At 40.0% G+C, this 17,763-nt stretch overlaps 2 protein-coding genes across 4 annotated transcripts in view; one reads left to right on the plus strand and one right to left on the minus strand.

Annotated features, from left to right (window-relative positions):
* The window catches only part of MYPN (myopalladin), a 107,108-nt gene extending 101,625 nt beyond the window's left edge, over nt 1-5,483 (plus strand). For all 3 annotated transcript variants that reach the window (XM_010852158.1, XM_010852157.1, XM_010852156.1), the window contains 2 exons: nt 1,632-1,765; nt 4,684-5,483. In XM_010852158.1, the coding sequence (XP_010850460.1) occupies nt 1,632-1,765; nt 4,684-4,853 (304 nt within the window). In that variant the 3' untranslated portion in view covers nt 4,854-5,483. The remainder of the gene's footprint in view (nt 1-1,631; nt 1,766-4,683) is intronic.
* Nucleotides 5,484-16,400: 10,917 nt separating this feature from the next.
* ATOH7 (atonal homolog 7 (Drosophila)) lies at nt 16,401-17,763 on the minus strand (the record flags this gene model as incomplete). Its single annotated transcript, XM_010852390.1, has 1 exon — nt 16,401-17,763. A coding segment is annotated over one exon (363 nt), but the record flags the coding sequence as incomplete, so codon positions are not given.

Genomic DNA, 17,763 nt, shown 5'->3' on the forward strand with positions numbered 1-17,763 from the left:
CTAACAAAGAAATATCAGAAAGTTTTTAAAAATCCCTTTTAAAATCACATCAAAATAAAATACTGAGGAATAAACCTGACCAAGGAAGTCAAGGACTTATATGCTCAGAACATTGATAAAGGAAGATGCTTCAAAGAAATAGAAAGATATCCCATGCTTTTGGATATCCTTGAGTGGTTCTGGCACAAAAACAGACAGACGTGGATCAATGGAACAGAATAGAGAACTCAGAAACCCACACACCTAGAGTAAATTAATCTTTGATCAAGGAGGCAGAAAAGACAGTCTCTTCAGCAAGTGTTGGGAAAGCTGGACAGCTGCATGTAAACCAATGAAGTTAGAACACTCCCTCACACCATACACAAAAATCAATTTAAAATGAATTAAAGACTTAAATATAAAACAGGACACCATAAAACTCCCATAAAAGAACATAGGCTAAGCATTCCCTGACATAAATCATAGCAATGTTTTCTTAGGTCAGTCTCCCAAGGCAACAAAATAAAAGCAAATATAAACAAATAGGACCTAATCAAACTTATAAGCTTTTGCACAGCAAAGAAAGCTACCACAAAACGAAAAGACAATCCACAGAATGAGAGAAAATATTTGCAAACAACATAACCAATAAAGGCCTAATTTCCAAAATATGCAAGCAGCTCATACAGCTCAATATCAAAACAAACAAACAACTGAACCAAAACCCAGGCAGAAGACCTACATGAACATTTCTCCAAAAAACATATCCAAATAGCCATCAGTCACACGAAAAGATGTTCAACATTGCTAAGTATGAAAGAAATGCAGATCAAAACTACAATGAGGTACCTATACCTATCATCTCTCACCAGTCAGAATGGCCATCATCAAAAAGTCTACAAATAATAGGGACTTTTCTGGTGGTCTAGTGGTTAAGACTTTGTGTTTCCACTGCACGGGGCACACGTTTGATTCCAGGTCAGGGAAGTTCTGCATGCCACAAGGTACCCAGCCAAAAAGAGTCTACAAATTATAAATGCTAGAGAGGATGTGGAGAAAAGGGAACCCTCCTACACTGTTGGTGGCGATGTAAATTGGTGCAACCACCATGGAGGAACCACTAGGGAGAACAGCAGGGAGGTGCCTTTAAACATCAAAAGCAGAGTTACCATATGATCCAGCAATCCCACTCCTGGGCATACATCCAGAAAAGATGAAAACTCATTTGAAACACTGCAGCACTACCTACAAAAGCCAAGACGTGGCAGCAACCTAAGTGTCCATATATAGATATAGATACATACATACATCTACATACAGTGGGATATTACTCAGACATAAAAAGAATGAAATAATGCCATCTGTAGTAACATGGATGGGCCTAGAGATTACCATACTAGATGAAGTAAGTCAAACAAAGAAATGTTATATGATATTATTTACATGTGGAATCTAAAAAAAATTATATGTGAACTTATTTACAAAATAGAAAAAGATCCACAGACATAGGAAAAACTTATCGTTACTGAAGGGAAAGGGTAAGGGGAGGGATAAACTAGGATCTTAGGATTAACTACTATATATAAAAATGAGTTTCTGGGAACCCTGAACTCTCTCCAGATACAATGCAATATACTCTTTCTTTTCTCCAGCATGCACCAGGACACAACTGGGTATGTCTGCCTCCTCATTCAGCCAGCCAAGAAATCAGATGCTGGATGGTACACACTGTCAGCCAAGAACGAAGCGGGCATCGTGTCCTGCACTGCCAGGCTGGATATATACGGTAGGTATAAGGCATCGGTTGACCTATGTGATAGGCAGCTTAAAAATCTTTTTTTTTTTTTTCTTTTAGGATCAGTGTAATATGTTTTCATAAATGAATTAATTGGTTTTTATTTTAGTGCTTAAGATATGGATTTTTTTAAGTCATTTTATTCTACTCACCTCAGGGCTTTTGTACACTTTTCCATTTCACTATAAGGTTAACCTTCTTCCAGACGAAGTTTTTTTCTGTACTTCTAATACAGCTACTTCAGAGCATACATGGGCTTGTACTTATGATCACCCAGCATCTTCATGCCATCCCCTTGCTGCCATGGGTCACCCACAGGAAGCCCTCCCCATGCCTGTAATTCCCCAGTCATAACTCCACATGGCAGAATTTTCCAGACCCTATTCATTTGTTAATTCTTCCACAAATATTTATTAACTCTCATCTCACAACCAGATTAATAACAGAGAGCTGTCCTGAAAGTGATAGTCGCTCAACAGGTCCAAGTCTTTGCAACCCCACGGACTATACAGCCCATGGAATTCTCCAGGCCAGAATACTGGAGTGGGTAGCCTTTCCCTTCTCCAGAGTATCTTCCCAATCCAGGGATGGAACCCAGGTCTCCCACATTGCAGGTAGATTCCTTACCAGCTGAGCCACAAGGGAAACTTTCACCCTTGCTGAGTCACTTCAGTCGTGTCCGACTCTGTGCGACCCCAGAGACGGCAGCCCACCAGGCTCCCCCGTCCCTGGGACTCTCCAGGCAAGAACACTGGAGTGGGTTGCCATTTCCTTCTCCAATGCGTGAAAGTGAAAAGTGAAAGGGAAGTCGCTCAGTCATGTCCGACTCTTAGCAACCCCATGGACTGCAGCCTTCCAGGCTCCTCCATCCATGGGATTTTCCAGGCAAGAGTACTGGAGTGGGATGCCATTGCCTTCTCCGACTTTCACCCTTAGATAGTCCCAAACCCATGAGATTACTGTAATTGTTGTTACCCTCCTTTAAATGCCAAAGAAACACAGAGACTCAGAGAGGTTAAGTGACCACAGCTGGAAAGTAAATTCAGATTTTTTACATCATTCCTTCGAGTCATGTTTCTAAATATTTAACAAATTAATATTTACTAATGTATTTGTGTACTCTACTATTCTCCTCTATAATTTTGACATTAACTGGCATTTTTAAGAAATATTTCTTAATCCAAAAGAGTAATCCTTTTTTTCTTTAAAAAAAACTAATTGGTTGGGTTAATATTCCTTACTGATTTAACATGATGAACCAGAATAACAAAGAAGAAAAAGTAACTATGCATAGATCCTGAGGCCCCTGCTACTTATAGGTACACACCAGATGCATTCCCCTTTTTTTGACAGCACATAGGAGTCCTGGCCTGCCATTTTCACTCAATCTAATATTTAGAGGAAATACGTAGCTTTCTGGTTATTCTCTCTAATCTGTCGACTTGAAATTCAACTGTGAAGGAAGTTGACTCTAATGTACTTTCCCCTGGAAGGGTCTGGACAAAGAGAAGCCACTGATATGTTTCTTAATCTAAGCTAATGCCTTAACCATTTTACCTACTTCACCATGTCGGAAGGAAACAAGTCTCCAACCAAGAAACTGCTACCAATAAGCCCTGAAACCGATGACACTTGTCCAGATCCTGCTCTTCCGTGACGGAGCCCCCACTTCAGTTCATCCCGGCTCACATCTCCCAGACTCTGGTCCTGATTCCACAGCTCTGGGAGTGGGCGAAGGGATAGAAGACTAAGGCTGAGATCAATCCACTTCGCCCCCCACAACCACTTCCTACCTGCCCGAGGAACCGGGACAGTAGGCATCCCTCCTCTCCCGCAAAGGAGGGCTTCTAAGAGTAGCTCCTGTCAGGTTAAGATGCCGAGAGAGCTGAGGAAAAGCTAAGAGGCAGAGGGGCAGCGGCGAGGGACTTGACTAGTTCACAGTTGCTTCACTTACTTGCTCTCTTGTGGAATCGCTATTAAGTTTTGTCCTGTTTTGTAGCTTTCCAAATTTGATTTTAATCAGTTCACTTAGAGGCATTTAGACCCTGAAAAACTAATTGGAAATAATGAAATCAACAAAGAGCCCATTTATATCTGGGAATGCTACACGCATCCATGATTCCCCAGGACCCGGAGCATCAATGTTTCCCACCTGGTGCTCCTTGTTCGCCACCACCAGGTTCTTGGAAACCTGATGAGAGGGCTCCTTGGTAATTTCTCAGTCAGAGGCAACGCCCAGGACTAAGCAACCAGGATCCCCCTTGGACAGTGTTTAGTGAACATGGAAATTCTAACACATTCTCTTTCGTCCCCCAACCCTGGTTGATTGCATATGTTACTCTTCAGTCTTCTGGCTATAACTAACTAGAACATGATTAGGGCAGTAGGTAGGTAACTAAGGGTGATTAGGATTAGCAGTAAGTACTCGTCAGAGGTCTGGATTCATCTTTTGTCTTCCATTTCCACAGATATCTCATCTCCTCCTTCTGAGGAGCCCTCCCTTGAGAGCCTACAACTCTCTCTACACCCACACCCAACCCCAGCCCCTCTAGACTCCATGCTAGGTCAGTGATGTTAGGTCAGGAGATAATTTTGAGATATCACACTCATCACCCACTCTTCCTTCTTATAGTCCCAGATTTTGCTGGATTAGAATCATGGGGGTTGGTATTACAAAATCAAAAGATCACGAGCCCAGTTTCCCTATTCCTAGCAGGACAGGAGAGATTTTATTCATTTTTTTTTCCATTTTTTACAAATGAGGCATTTCAGACTCCGCTATTCATATATTTCAATGATTTACCAAGATCCCACACAAAGTGTTGGCATGAGGACAGAGCGCACCCCTGCTGTGTACCTGCTAGACTGTATTCTTTTGATTGTAACACATGATTTGGTCCATTTTCCAGCTCAGTGGCATCACCAGATCCCACCACCCATGACCGTCCGGCCCAGTGGCAGTCGCTATGGATCCCTCACCAGTAAAGGACTTGACATTTTCTCTGCTTTCTCCTCCATGGAAAGCACGATGGTGTATTCCTGCTCTTCTCGGAGTGTAGTGGAGAGTGATGAACTTTAAGAATGTCTGGGTGCCTGCTGTGTAAGGGGGCAGACTGTGGAGGGGGAAGGAGGACAAACCAGATAAGGTGGTTTCCAATCAACTGGATTTGAGTAAGTTTCCATGCTGCCGGACCTGTGGCAAGGAGAGCTTTGAGTAAGTCAGCTGGGGACTCCTGCATCTCTCCTGGGAGAGATGGAGGGCTGTACCTTTTAAGATTCCAACAAAATGAGAAGATAATATGGATGAACCAAAGATATAACGCAGATGCTGTCCACTGCTTTGGGAAAAAGTTAGCATGCTCCTCTGCCCTCTGCTGTGTTAGGGGTGTTCAGGCCCTCCTAAGAGCAATGAGGGGCCAGATGCTTGGGCTGAAAGGAGTTAGACAGTAGTGACCTTAGGTATCCTAACTCACCAAACAATGCAAAGGGAAAAGGCAAGGGGGTCGGGGGGAGGTGGTGTCCATCACCTTTCACTGATTGCATTCATAGCAGAAGTTTTGGATTCATTAAATCAGCTTCTACTTAGCACTAGGAGACTGTGCTATACAACTCACATACCTAGAGAAGCACTTTTGATGTGCTTATCCTGGGTATATTGAGCCACATGATAAAGTGCCAAAATGGGCCTGAGATACCAAAAAAAAAAAAATCACTGAATGCTCAATATTGCACAGTGCACTTATTCTATAGCCAAAATAGGGACCCACCAGCCTGCCTGCACCATTTTCTTTTGAATATGATGGTGAGTGGTTTTTCTCTCTGAATATATACATAGATTCTATAACTAAAGTGTTGTTAATAAACCAACCAGAAGGAAATCTTCTGCGGGGTCACTTTTAAAACTACTAGCTTCAGTTGCCACTTGCAAAACTATACAGGCATCATCATCATCTGCCCATAGAATAATGACTCTCCTGTTTCTCCCCTCGTCCCCCAAAGTCTGCACATCTATGAAGCAATGAGAAAGGAAAAAATGCAAACAAGGAGAGGAGGTGATGAGAGAATGGTTTTTGTTGTTTCATTTCCCCGAGCAAAGCAGTGGTTGTGGAAGGAGAGGTCTTTAATAGTTGTGAACTGCTTTGAAATCATTAGTCAAATTGCATTTTCTATTCAGAAAATACTATGCTAACTGAAGAAGTGGGAGGGAAAAGGAATGTGCCTCTTTATTCTAACTCACCAATTCAGAATTTGCCTCTCCACTTAAGGAATATTTAGACTTACATTCACTGTGATAGCCCAGTGCCTAGAAGATTGCTTAGCACAAAATAGATCTTTGATAAATATTCATTGAATGAATGAATTTTACATTAGAGAAATCTACAATGCATGAACCAGTCAAAACATTGCCCTAGGGATGGTCGTCATGGCACAGTCTGCTCCAGATTCACTAGGGAACTGGAGTATCTGTTACCAACTCCCTGTGCCCAAGTCTTTGGTGTTCTCTGAGCCAGACACCCTCAGCTGGCATCTTACTCAAGTGAACAAATAGTAATTGCTTAGAAAGGCTTGAAATTTCCTTCACTTTAAGGCAAAGATTTCCAGTATAAAAATAAATTCATTCACTCAAAAAATATTTTGTGTGTCTACTCTGTATAAAATGCTATGCTAGAGATTGTGGGCCATACACAAATATGATAAGACACAGTACCTGCCTGCAGAAAGCTTAGAATCTAGCGGGAAAAGTAAGATAAAAGGCATGTCAAGTTCTGCTCTTTGGAGCAAAAATCCTTTTGTCAAACGGAATTTTCTAGTGCTCTTCATCCTACATTTTTCATGACTCTAAAAATCATCTAATTATTTTCAATCTTAATTTCTAAATAAATACCATAGGTTAATTCTTAAGAAATAAAGATTTCAGCCAGTTATTTAGCAGAATTATTAGATTTTTCTTCCTTTCTTATGTATGTGGGAACAATAGTAAAGGTATAGGCAACTGTAATGATATAGAATGCATTTCATACAGAATGCATCTTAGAATACATTGTTTCCATATTGGCTTCTATTATCAAATTTCTTTATGACCAAAGAGAACTTTATAAGTTCAGGATTGCTTCTCCACAATTGGACACCCAACCTCCTCATCACATCTATTAATGTAAACTCTAGACAGTTCTCCCATAAGAGGACATATTCTTCATTTCTGGGTATATGTCTTAGCTTTCTGAGGATTTTAGGATAAATATTCTATTTAACCACTAGATGGCACTGTTGAGCCTAAACTATAACAAGCTTTAAAATTCCTCGAATTTTAACTTTTGGATTATGTTACAGCAAAGTTTCTCAGCCTCGACACTGTTGACACTTGGGGCCAGATAATTAGTTGTTGTTGGGGAATCCTCTGCTCACTGTAGAATGTTTAGCAGCATCCGTGGCCTCTACCCACTGGATGTCAGTAGTAGAGCAGCCACTCCCCAAGTTGTGGCCACCGAAAATGTCCTCAGATATTGCCTTGTTATCTAGGAGGCAGGATCCCCTTTGTTAAGAACTACTGTGTTGAACAAATCCAAATTCTACTGGAATTCAGTTACAATAAGGAATACTTACATAAGAAATTTCAGTTCTGCTGAGTAAGTTTGGACTCAACATATCCAAAATCAGATTCATGGTCTTCCCTTTTATAAACCATTCATCATCCTAGTTTAATTATTTCTATTAGTGGCACCATCACAGTCCTAGTAATCCAAATGGAGTATTTAAGTCATTTTTTGTTTCTTCTATCTGATCAATTGACAAATCATATTAACTCTTATTTCTTTTATATTCAGGCCTTCCTTTCATCCCCCTTGTGGTTCCCAGCTCAGACTTTCATTACTTTCTTAATTTCCCTCAATACTTCTGACTTTAACCATAATAAGAGACTTCTAACTGGTCTTCCTGCCTCTAGTCCTGCTTTTTATCCCCACTCAAGTCTAGCCCTGATCTCAGCATCAGACCATTCTTCCTAAAGTACTGTTTTATCTGGGCTTCCCAGGTGGCTCAGAGGTAAAGAATCTAACAGCCAATGCAGGAGACACAGGTTCAATCCCTGAGTCAGGAAGATCCCCTGGAGAAGGGACTGGCAACCCCCTGCCAGTATTCTTGCCTGGGAAATCCCATGGACAGAGGAGTCTGGTAGGCTGCATCCCATGGGGTCCCAAGAGTTGGACACAACTTAGCATGCACTGCTTCATTCATAACATTCCTCTAATTTTTGGACCCCAAGAGATTCCCTGGAGCCAACCCAGGCCAGCTGTTCTGCCCATGCAATTCAAGCCTTGCTCCAATATGATCCCAAAGCTTTTCATCCATTACTCAGAAAACACACCCAGTGCACCAGTAAAATTAACACAGGCCCCTGCTTTCCACCCATATGGCTCTTTTCTGCCTCCACCTGGAACGCTTTCTCCCCAATCCCTATGAAAATCTTACCTATTGCTTAAAGGCCATCTCAAAGGCTACTTTACTGCCTCTATGAAATATTTTCCTGGTGTCCCCCCAACCACCCCAGTAAAATACAGTTGATTTTATTTGAAATCTTATAGCAAATTTCTTGAGTCTGGAAAAAGAGATTAGTTTGTATAGAACTTTGTGTAAAACACAGCTTCTATATACCTGCCTGTCAGTCTTGCCTGCACTAGATTTTAGCTACTTGTTGGTATGGACTGTGTCAAAAGTTTGCCATGGCAAAATGTTGCCTTATACAGAGTAGGCACTTAATAAATATTTATTGATCTAAATTGAACTTTAAATTTCTATGCAAGTCAGTAGGTTTCTATATAAAATGAAGTCAGTCTACAGCAGTGGTTCTTAACTTTGACTGCATATTAGAATCTCCTGGGGAGCTTTTAAAAATCCCAAAATGTCCTTCCCTGGAGATCCAGTGGCTAAGACTCTGAGCTCCCAATGCAAGCAGCAGGGGTTTGATCCCTGGTCAGGGAACTAGATCCCACAAGCCTCAACTAATACCCAGTGCAGTCAAATAAATAAATATTTGAAAAAATAAATCCCAATATCCAAGCCACAACCCCAATCAGTAAGTCATAAGTTCTGGGGTTCTGGCATTGGAATCAGTATGTTTAAAGCTTCCCAGGTGATTCCAGTGAGCAAGTGAGATTGAGAAGAGTCATTTTATTATCATGGCTTGATCACAGAACTTACCCTAGAAGGTCGGAAGGGATGCAAATAGCATAGGCTATGGTGTTGGTGTCAGTGAAGAATGCACTTCCTCCCTTTTGCACGTGTAATGCCTGCCTGGAAAGCAGAAATAAACATGCACTTTGGCCTCATTAGACCCTACTGTCTTGCACTACACTCGTTGGACATGTAGCATTCATGAAGCCCTAAATCTGCAAAAATGGACCAGGGAAAGAGGGAAAGTTGGGACAATTCTTCTGGCCCTTTCTTCAAAAAGCTATGCCGATCCCGTAAGCTCCCTTCTAACCAAACAAGTGAAGGACTTTTCCTAACTTGGTGAGTCATGGAAATGGGGATGAGAAGGATAATGGAGAAGAAAACACACCATTAAACCTGAACTGCCAAGCAACTAACAAAAAAAGACGACTTCCTCCTCCATTTTTGTGTTCATGATACGTCCAAGCTACACTGTCTATGGTCCCTTCTACATCTATCCCCCATTCTGTGTTTTTCTCCAAGACGCCTGTGCCCCCTGTTCTGTAATACCCTAGCCTGTAACCCACCCCTCCTTTCCCCTTTCCCAGCATGCTTCGTGCTCCGCAATGACCTAATTGCTGCCTCCATGTATCTTGGCTTGGTGTTCAAAAGAAACCAGTCCAAACTGAACAAATCTTGAATGCCTGAGGGCCTTTTAAATTCATGGCGGTGCTGCACCTTTAAAAGCAGTTGCTTTCTTACTCCCATCAACTTCTGATATTAATAGAAATGCAGGCAAAAGGGAAAAAATCAGGTTGGGAGAGGAGGTCTTAAAAACTGAATCCGACACCCAAATTATTCTGGTTGATCAGACTCCTCCTGTCCTCTTCCTCCCCACAAAACTCCCAAAAAACCTTTGAAACTGAGATCCTGGCCTGAGTCTGTGAGTATGTGGGCTATGTATAATTTGGTGGTAAACTCAAAGGCAAATTTACTCATAATGACCTTTATTCAAGGTCTCTTCCCAGGTAACCTGGACTCAAAGCATTTCCAATGATGGTCGAGTTGAAAATCAGTGTGCCTCACCAGGAAGATGAACAGTTACTTAGATTGCAATAGAGCTTGTCGAAGTCCTTTTCACCACTAATTGCCTTGCCTTGTTTTAAGTGGATCAATATTTCAGAAAGTTAATTACTGAAGCATTGCTGGAAGAATGCCTAGCATCTTCTAAACTTTGACAATGCAGTGGTCATCAGTATGCTAAAAAAAAAAGTTGCTACTACCATGTTTTTAAAAAATCTGTGCGATGCAAAAAAAATGCATATTTGTTAAAAATATGTTTGCCTCTTTTTTCTGTCTAATTATATTAGTTAGCATACTTGGTGTTGTAAAACCATAAACATGATGTTTTTTTGTTAATATGTAAATAATGGCCACTTCAAACACAATAGCCTTGAAATTGCAAGAAATAGAGAAAGAACTTACTTTTCAATCCTCTGAGAATTGTGCCATAAATGCTGAGAGTAAGCATAAAGAAAATGGCTGTACTGTAGAGGCATATTCGCTAATTTGCTAGAAGATTTAACATACAAGTGAGTAGAAAATGTTCCCCTACTAATAAAAATTAAAATATTTCAACATTATTTGACAATAAATATTTGAAGGTTGAAATACATAAACATTTTTCTTTAAAATGCAGAAAACAGTGCTAGTTTCCAGGTTTATCAATTGTTTTTTAATGATTAAGCTGATTTTTTAATATACAAATATTCAATACTTAAAAGTGATTTTTAAAAGTTATTCAATTGTATAAATTATTCAAATTCTTTGTGACCCCATGGACTGTAGCCTATCAGGATCCTCTGTCCATGGGATTTTCCAGGCAAGAGTGCTGGAGTGGATTGCCATTTCCTTCTCCAGGGGATCTTCTCAACCCAGGAATTGAACACCGGTCTCCCACATTGCAGGCAGACGCTTTACTGTCTGAGCCACCAGGGAAGTCATAAATTATTCAAATTGAAAAAATTACCACATATGCTATAACCTGGTCAGATATCCCTAGAGGAACAGAAAGGTAACTGGGTTTTAATCTTCCTAAAACATCCAGCAAACCCAATAAATCTCTCATAGAATGTTTTTTACTCTCTAAGATAAAACTTCATTCTACCTCCTAATTGAAAATAGAGACACATTAAAATGAGACTTAAAGATGTGAAAGATGGGGTGGGGGGTGGGTTTGACCAGTTTCAACTGGAAATTAATGGAGTTATAAGTATAGTTTTCTTACAATAAGAAGTACTTTAGTACCCACTAAGAAACATGAATGATTTTCACATAGTATTGTAAGAAAGAATTGTTTGATGTTCCAAAATTCCAAAGAACTTGATATTTCTACACAGATTCATTGAGTTACCTGCAAACTGGAGGCTGATTCTTGTAATTTCTCCACCATTAGTGGTGCAAGAATCCAGTGAAATATGCTCTAGTACTGCCCATAGCAGTCACTACCAAAAGATTACTAAATGTATGTACACACAGTATAAACGATTTTACTGTGTATTTTAAGGAGAGTTAAAGTCCCGAAATAATTCCAATGAAATAATTTGAGTGCAACTGTGTTTTTTTTTAATGCACACTGGTAAATTAACTTTTACTTAGTATTGTTTTTAGAGATACTGTATCTTTTCTGATTAAATTTCACTTATTTTTTCCAAGCTTTAGCATTTTTCATGACCTCCTCTCCTCTCTCATTACCTTCTTGTCAAGATAAAAATCTGTAAAATATTTAATAGCATCCAGAGAGCTCCTTATTTCTAGGAATTCTCAGGGGAATTCCAAGGGCTTTTTAAGCATTCAGGTGAATTTCAGACATGTTTTCTAACTTTTCTATAACTCTGGATTTTGTTTCTTTATTTGTAAAATAAAACATTTGAGGCTTTCCCAGGATGAAGGGTAGGATAAATAAATAAATATTTATGAAGAGTTTACTGCACAGACCCTTTTAAAAAGTGATAGCAGGGGTTTCTTCATTCCAAATAAAATGGTAAGAATATTTTTCTCCAAAGTAAGTAGTTGATTTGTTTTAAAAGTTCACATTTCTTCCCTATCCCACCATGTCGTTTCCTTAGAAGGGTACTACATACACTATGGGGGAATTTCCTCTTCCAAGATTCTATGCAGTTGAAAAAAAATCTGGAGAAAAATCAAATAAATTCAAGAAATATCCTAGCTGCTTTCTATAGGCAGATTCAAGGGAAATTAATTTCAACACAACCTAAGGAACTCTGACTCCTGCATCTATGACTGAAGCTAGTGGAAATAATGGCTCTGCAGTGCACGGAGAAATAGCAAGAGAGTTCCTGTATTCCTTTCTGGTTCAAGTAGTTCAGGAAAACTCTGTTATACTGTTCTAGGCTCTAATGAAGAAACGTTCCATACTGGCACGTCATTGGCCTTATGTTAAATGAATCAACCTGAGGATAACAGATAGATAAGGACCCTCAAAAATGAGCATAACCTTTGGTCTCTGTTTTCAAATTCTTAGCTCCATCAAGCCCCAAACAACCCTCATGATTCATTGTAACCATGAGGACTGACAAAGGATGTACTCTATGGGAGTGTGCGCGCGCACAAATACTCACACACACACACACACACACACAGCTAACAATTCAATCATGGTCAAGTGACACACATCTTATCTTTTCCTTTCTCTTCCTGTATGATGACTTCTTTTAACCTAAAAATACACCAGGCCCCAGAAGGCTCACAAACATGCTATGCTTCCATCTCAGGAAGCTTGAGTCAACTTAATTTCTAAAGTACTTTTTTGATTATTGAAATCCTAATGGAAAAACTATTATAGTAAACATTTTGAAACGTGTGAACTATATAAACTGTATATTTTGCCTCTCTTACTAGAAAGCAATGAATGGATCTTGGCTTTTATTCCTTTCCTCTGCATCATGCATGTTGGGTATTCTTTGGAACTGAAAACCAGTGTTCACTTAAGCCAAAATGTTTGTGAGCATTCACTGTCTTTGTCCAGAAGTATACGGTACTCTATCTGGGTAGGCCACATCGTCTCCATGCCACCCATTGCTGTTTTCTAGTTGTGCTTTCTTGAAGATTTGAGGGGATTGTGTTTTGCTTGGAAACTTTGCAATTAGAAAACAAAGAAAAATTAAAAACCAGTATTTCATTCAACCTGGATGGTACCAGTATTTAATTCAAACTGGATGTTTTAAAAACCAATTTAGAGAATGTGATGGACTGTTTCTTTATTCATTAAATAAAATTTTATTTATTCTCAGTTAGTTACTGGGTTTGTTTTGGGTTGTGCTTTGGTTCCAGTCTTCGTATGTGAGATGGGTAAGTTCTTCCTCTCAGTAGTTTTTTTTCAGCTTGAGTATTTTGGGGGACTCACTGCCAGTTTGAAATAGCAATCCAAAAGTCCTGTGTTCATTCAATAAAACACTCATTAAGCCTGCACCATCTAGTATATTCATGACCAGAGAAGGGAATGGGTATACATGTGAAAAGGTTGGTCATGTAATTATGTGCTTTGAAATTTCTTTTACCCACAGGTAGCAAAAAGGGATATCTTTAGTGAAACCTAACCAGAGAGCAGAGCCAAAATGAGTCCAAAACAACACTTTGCTTTTACTATAAGACCAAAATTAAGTGAGCTGAGCTTTAACTGTTGAATCCTGCAGCCACAACCCAAATACATCCCATCTGGCTCATATCCAGCGGAAATTTTAGACCTTCATTAATATAAAGGTCACCTCATTAGGAAATTGGCTGTAGCTAGATGTTAAGAAAGCCTAATCCTTCTTAAGATCTATAAATACAAAGAATGCTACATCAATATAATCAGTTTTGAGTAATGAGTTTAATGGTGTCATAGTACATATTGTTTAATTAAGCAATTCTCAACCCCATTAGCCAGTTAGACTCACTGGGAGAATACTGAAAAAAAATATCTAGGCCTCACCTCAGAACAATTAACTCAGTTCTTGAACTGGGGGCCTGAGAATTGGTATATTTTTCAAGATTCCCCACGTGATTCTACTGAGCAGGCTGGGCTGAGAACCACTAGCTTGGATGGCCCTCCCCATCTTGATAGCCCTGTTCATTTGTATACGGTTCTTCAAGACTTCTGACCCTGGTGTCTGGCCTCAACTTGTAGCTAGCTCCTAGGGAAAGCCCACATAAAATAACTAAAGGAATTCAAACGATGCCTGGGAGTGGGTCTTCTTTTATTATTTAATGTCTCTCTTAGGAGCTCTTATGGCACATATCATTGATACTTCATATCATTGAAGCATTCAGCTAAACCCTGTTTAGGGCTACTTACTGATTAGTACATGTATGTTCTTGACTGCCTACTCAAGGACAAAGATGATGCTCGGTAAGCCAGGGTATAAATAGAGGCTTGATAATGTATGGTGATTTATTGAGGAAAGGGGTCATGGATTAAAGAATATTTTTAAATTTCAATATGTTCTGTTATCAAACTACAAAGAACATAGATTTTCAAAGGTGAGACAATATAGTATATTGCAGCAACTAGGACATCCCTGGTGGCTCAGTGGTAAAGAATCCGCCTGTCAGTTCTGCTGCTGCTGCTGCTAAGTCACTTCAGTCGTGTCCGACTCTGTGCGACCCCATGGCAGCCCACCAGGCTCCTCCGTCCATGGGGTTTTCCAGGCAAGAGTACTGGAGTGGGGTGCCATCGCCTTCTCCGGCCTGTCAGTTCAGGAGACACAGATTCAGTCCCTGGGTTGAGAAGATCCCCTGGAAGAGGAAATGGCAACCCACTCCAGAATTCTTGCCTGGGAAATTCCATGGACAGAGGAGCCTGGTGGGCTACAGCCCATGAGATCACAAAAAAGTCAGACACAACTTAGCGACTAAACAACAAAAGCAACTTTTAGGTTGCTTGGTAATTTAAATTCTATTATGTATAATAATATATGAACTTTAAGTTCAAAAATATTTTAATTTGTTTTATCCAAGCTCCTAATCCATAAGCCACAACAGCTTCCTCAACATACAGTTTGAAGAGTTTTACCAAAGATTGCATTTGATCACTGAGACCCATTTACTCTTCCTTCAACTGTCTTTTCAGGAAAAAAAAAAAAAAGTACATCAAGTACTAGGAAATCTTAGGAATTTGCTAAGATCTAAGTTGCTTCCAGAGATTTCCAACAGAAATGAGCCACTAAAGCATAATAGTTAACAGATTCCTACTCTTTTCGGGGAATGGGGATGGGGAAAAGAGGCATAGGATTAAAATCACATTTTAATTAAATCATTTGATTTCATTTCCTGTTAACAACCAAAAAAGAAATACTTATTGCATGTTTATCTCTGTGCTAGAAGCCACAGAGATAAAATGAAAAGTACAGTTCTCTTTTGCAAGGTATTTATAGTCCAGAGAGAGGAACGTGCACCCTACTTAACAAAAGGACTAACAATCTTAATACATCTGTGAGACTTTCTCTGATTAACCTATTTTATTTTAGCGCTGATTTTATTCATTCTACAAACTCCATAAACTCCCTGGGGCTCCTAATGAAGCAATGTAAGTCTAAATAAGTAGACTACTGTGCTCAAATAGGATGGGAGATGCTCTGAATCTTGCCAGAGCCCAAGTACTCACTGCAGAGCGGAGTATGACCAGAAAGAGGTCTGAACATAATCCCTTCTAGATCTGTTGTCTTCTGGGACTACTGTGTCTTCTAAGAGCTGTTGAAGTCAAGAGGTTAAACATTTTATTCTCTAATTTGCACTGAGGAAGCAAAATCCTGAGCACACCTTAGTTTCTTGTTTACAGGTATCAGAAGGTAGGGGAAAAACTTCTCTGGTGTCCAGTGGCTTAGACTCTCAGCTTCCACTGCAGGGGGCACAGGGTCCATCCCTGTTCAGGGGATTAAAGTCCCACAAGGAAGCACACAGCCAAAAAAAAATTAGATAAGAAGGAAAGGGAAATGCAGCATTAGACTGTCAGAATTTCTAGCAATACACTTGTGATTTTGTCAATTTTAGATGATGGCCTGGGAAAGATACTGCCACTCATTATAAACCAAAAGGAATCTGATAATCAGGGATAACTAACAAAATTTTAAAGAAGACTCTATAAAAATTGCAAATGGTGGCTATGCCTGATATTAGGTGTTGGAATCCATAATATTATAAAAAGGGTTTGGGAAATGTCATTGTTTTGTTAACTTGCGACAAGTTCCAAAGGCACAGATGGCTTAAGAGTCTTGCTTTTTCCAATTATTAGTAAGACAGTCACCGAAAAACATGCGATCTGTTGACCAAGTCATTCTTTACATTAAAGGCTTGGCTTATTCATCCAATGCTTAAGCAAACTTATAAAAGTAATTCAAACCAATACCACTGCTTTTTATTATATTACTGTATTATTATTACTGCTTTTTTGATTAGCCTTGGTGGTAGTGAAGCCCTTATTGCCCAACTGGTACTGATTAAAAGCAAATCACTTCCAAAAGCCAAATATACATATATTCAATACATATATGAGCAAATATATATATTTGAGTACTTGTAAGGAATTAGTAGTTAGCAACTGGCTTAATAAGGAAAATAAAAGATTAAGGAACTGTGTATCTAGCTGTTTAAAAGTTGAATATTATTTCAATTAATTCAATCGTTTTAAAAACCATGAAAAATATATTTCCAAGTTGATAGAGAAAATTTTCAAATTAATTACTTGCACACTCATCAGCTTGTCTTTTTTTTGATGATTACAAATCAGCACTTTGCCAATTGCTGGGGTTAGATTTAAATACATCTTTACTCAGATAAGCACTCAATGTCACCACCCCCCAAACAAATAGGCCTTTAGCACCATCAGAAAACTAGCAGGGCACCTCGCATGAAAAGCAAACCCAAGTTTTTAATTCTATTTTACAAAATGTATATTACAATAATGTATACACAATTTTTAAAAATACAGAGCACTCACACCCATGTATTCTACCAAAGAAAAAAAGAAAGTCTACTTCATGCATGCACACACAGTACACTAAGCATAAACGCATTTACAAGACAGGAAGGCAGCTCTGTATTAAGCATACACAGGTAAGAGATACTGTAACTTCATCCTAACAGGACAGACTTACTAAGGTTAAGGAAGTGAGGACTAAACCTAAAGTATAACCCAATTCTATTTTTTCTTACATTGTTTTCCCTCAAAGTCGCCCAGAAAGGGGGGAATCAATCAAAACTATTCCAAGATGCATTAATGAAATCTACAACATAATAGGGAGGAAAAAAGTAAAGCAATAAAAGCATTGCGTCCCTAGGACTAGAGATGCGAAAAGTAACCTGGAAATTTCCTAATTTTATTCTAAGAATGTGTCCATCCTATGCCGCCGAGTGGGGAAGGCTACGGCTCCACAGCGCAGATCACTGGGCGTCTCATTCCGACCGGGCCGCGCGACCTAACTGGCCATCTGGAAGGGCTCAGGCTGGAAGCCGAAGAGCCTTTGGCCGTAGGGCTCGGTCTCTGCCGGCAGCTTCGCGCCCGCAAACGGAAGGTAGTGGTCTCGGCCGAAGTGCTCACAGTGGAGATTGACCCAGTCCCGTTCCGAGCCGAATCGTTCAGCCTCGGCCAGGATGCGGGTCAGAGCCATGATGTAGCTTAGCGCCATCTGCAGGGTCTCGTACTTGGACAACTTTTTATCCTGGCCCCACTGGGGCACCACCCTGCGCAAGCGGTCGAAGGCCGTGTTGAGCCCCTGCATGCGGCGGCGCTCGCGCGCGTTTGCCGCTAGGCGCCTGCGCGCCGCGCTCTCCAGTCGCCC

The sequence above is a fragment of the Bison bison genome, unplaced genomic scaffold (genome assembly GCF_000754665.1).
Source record: "Bison bison bison isolate TAMUID 2011002044 unplaced genomic scaffold, Bison_UMD1.0 scf7180017864309, whole genome shotgun sequence".
Classification (NCBI taxonomy): Eukaryota; Metazoa; Chordata; class Mammalia; order Artiodactyla; family Bovidae; genus Bison; species Bison bison.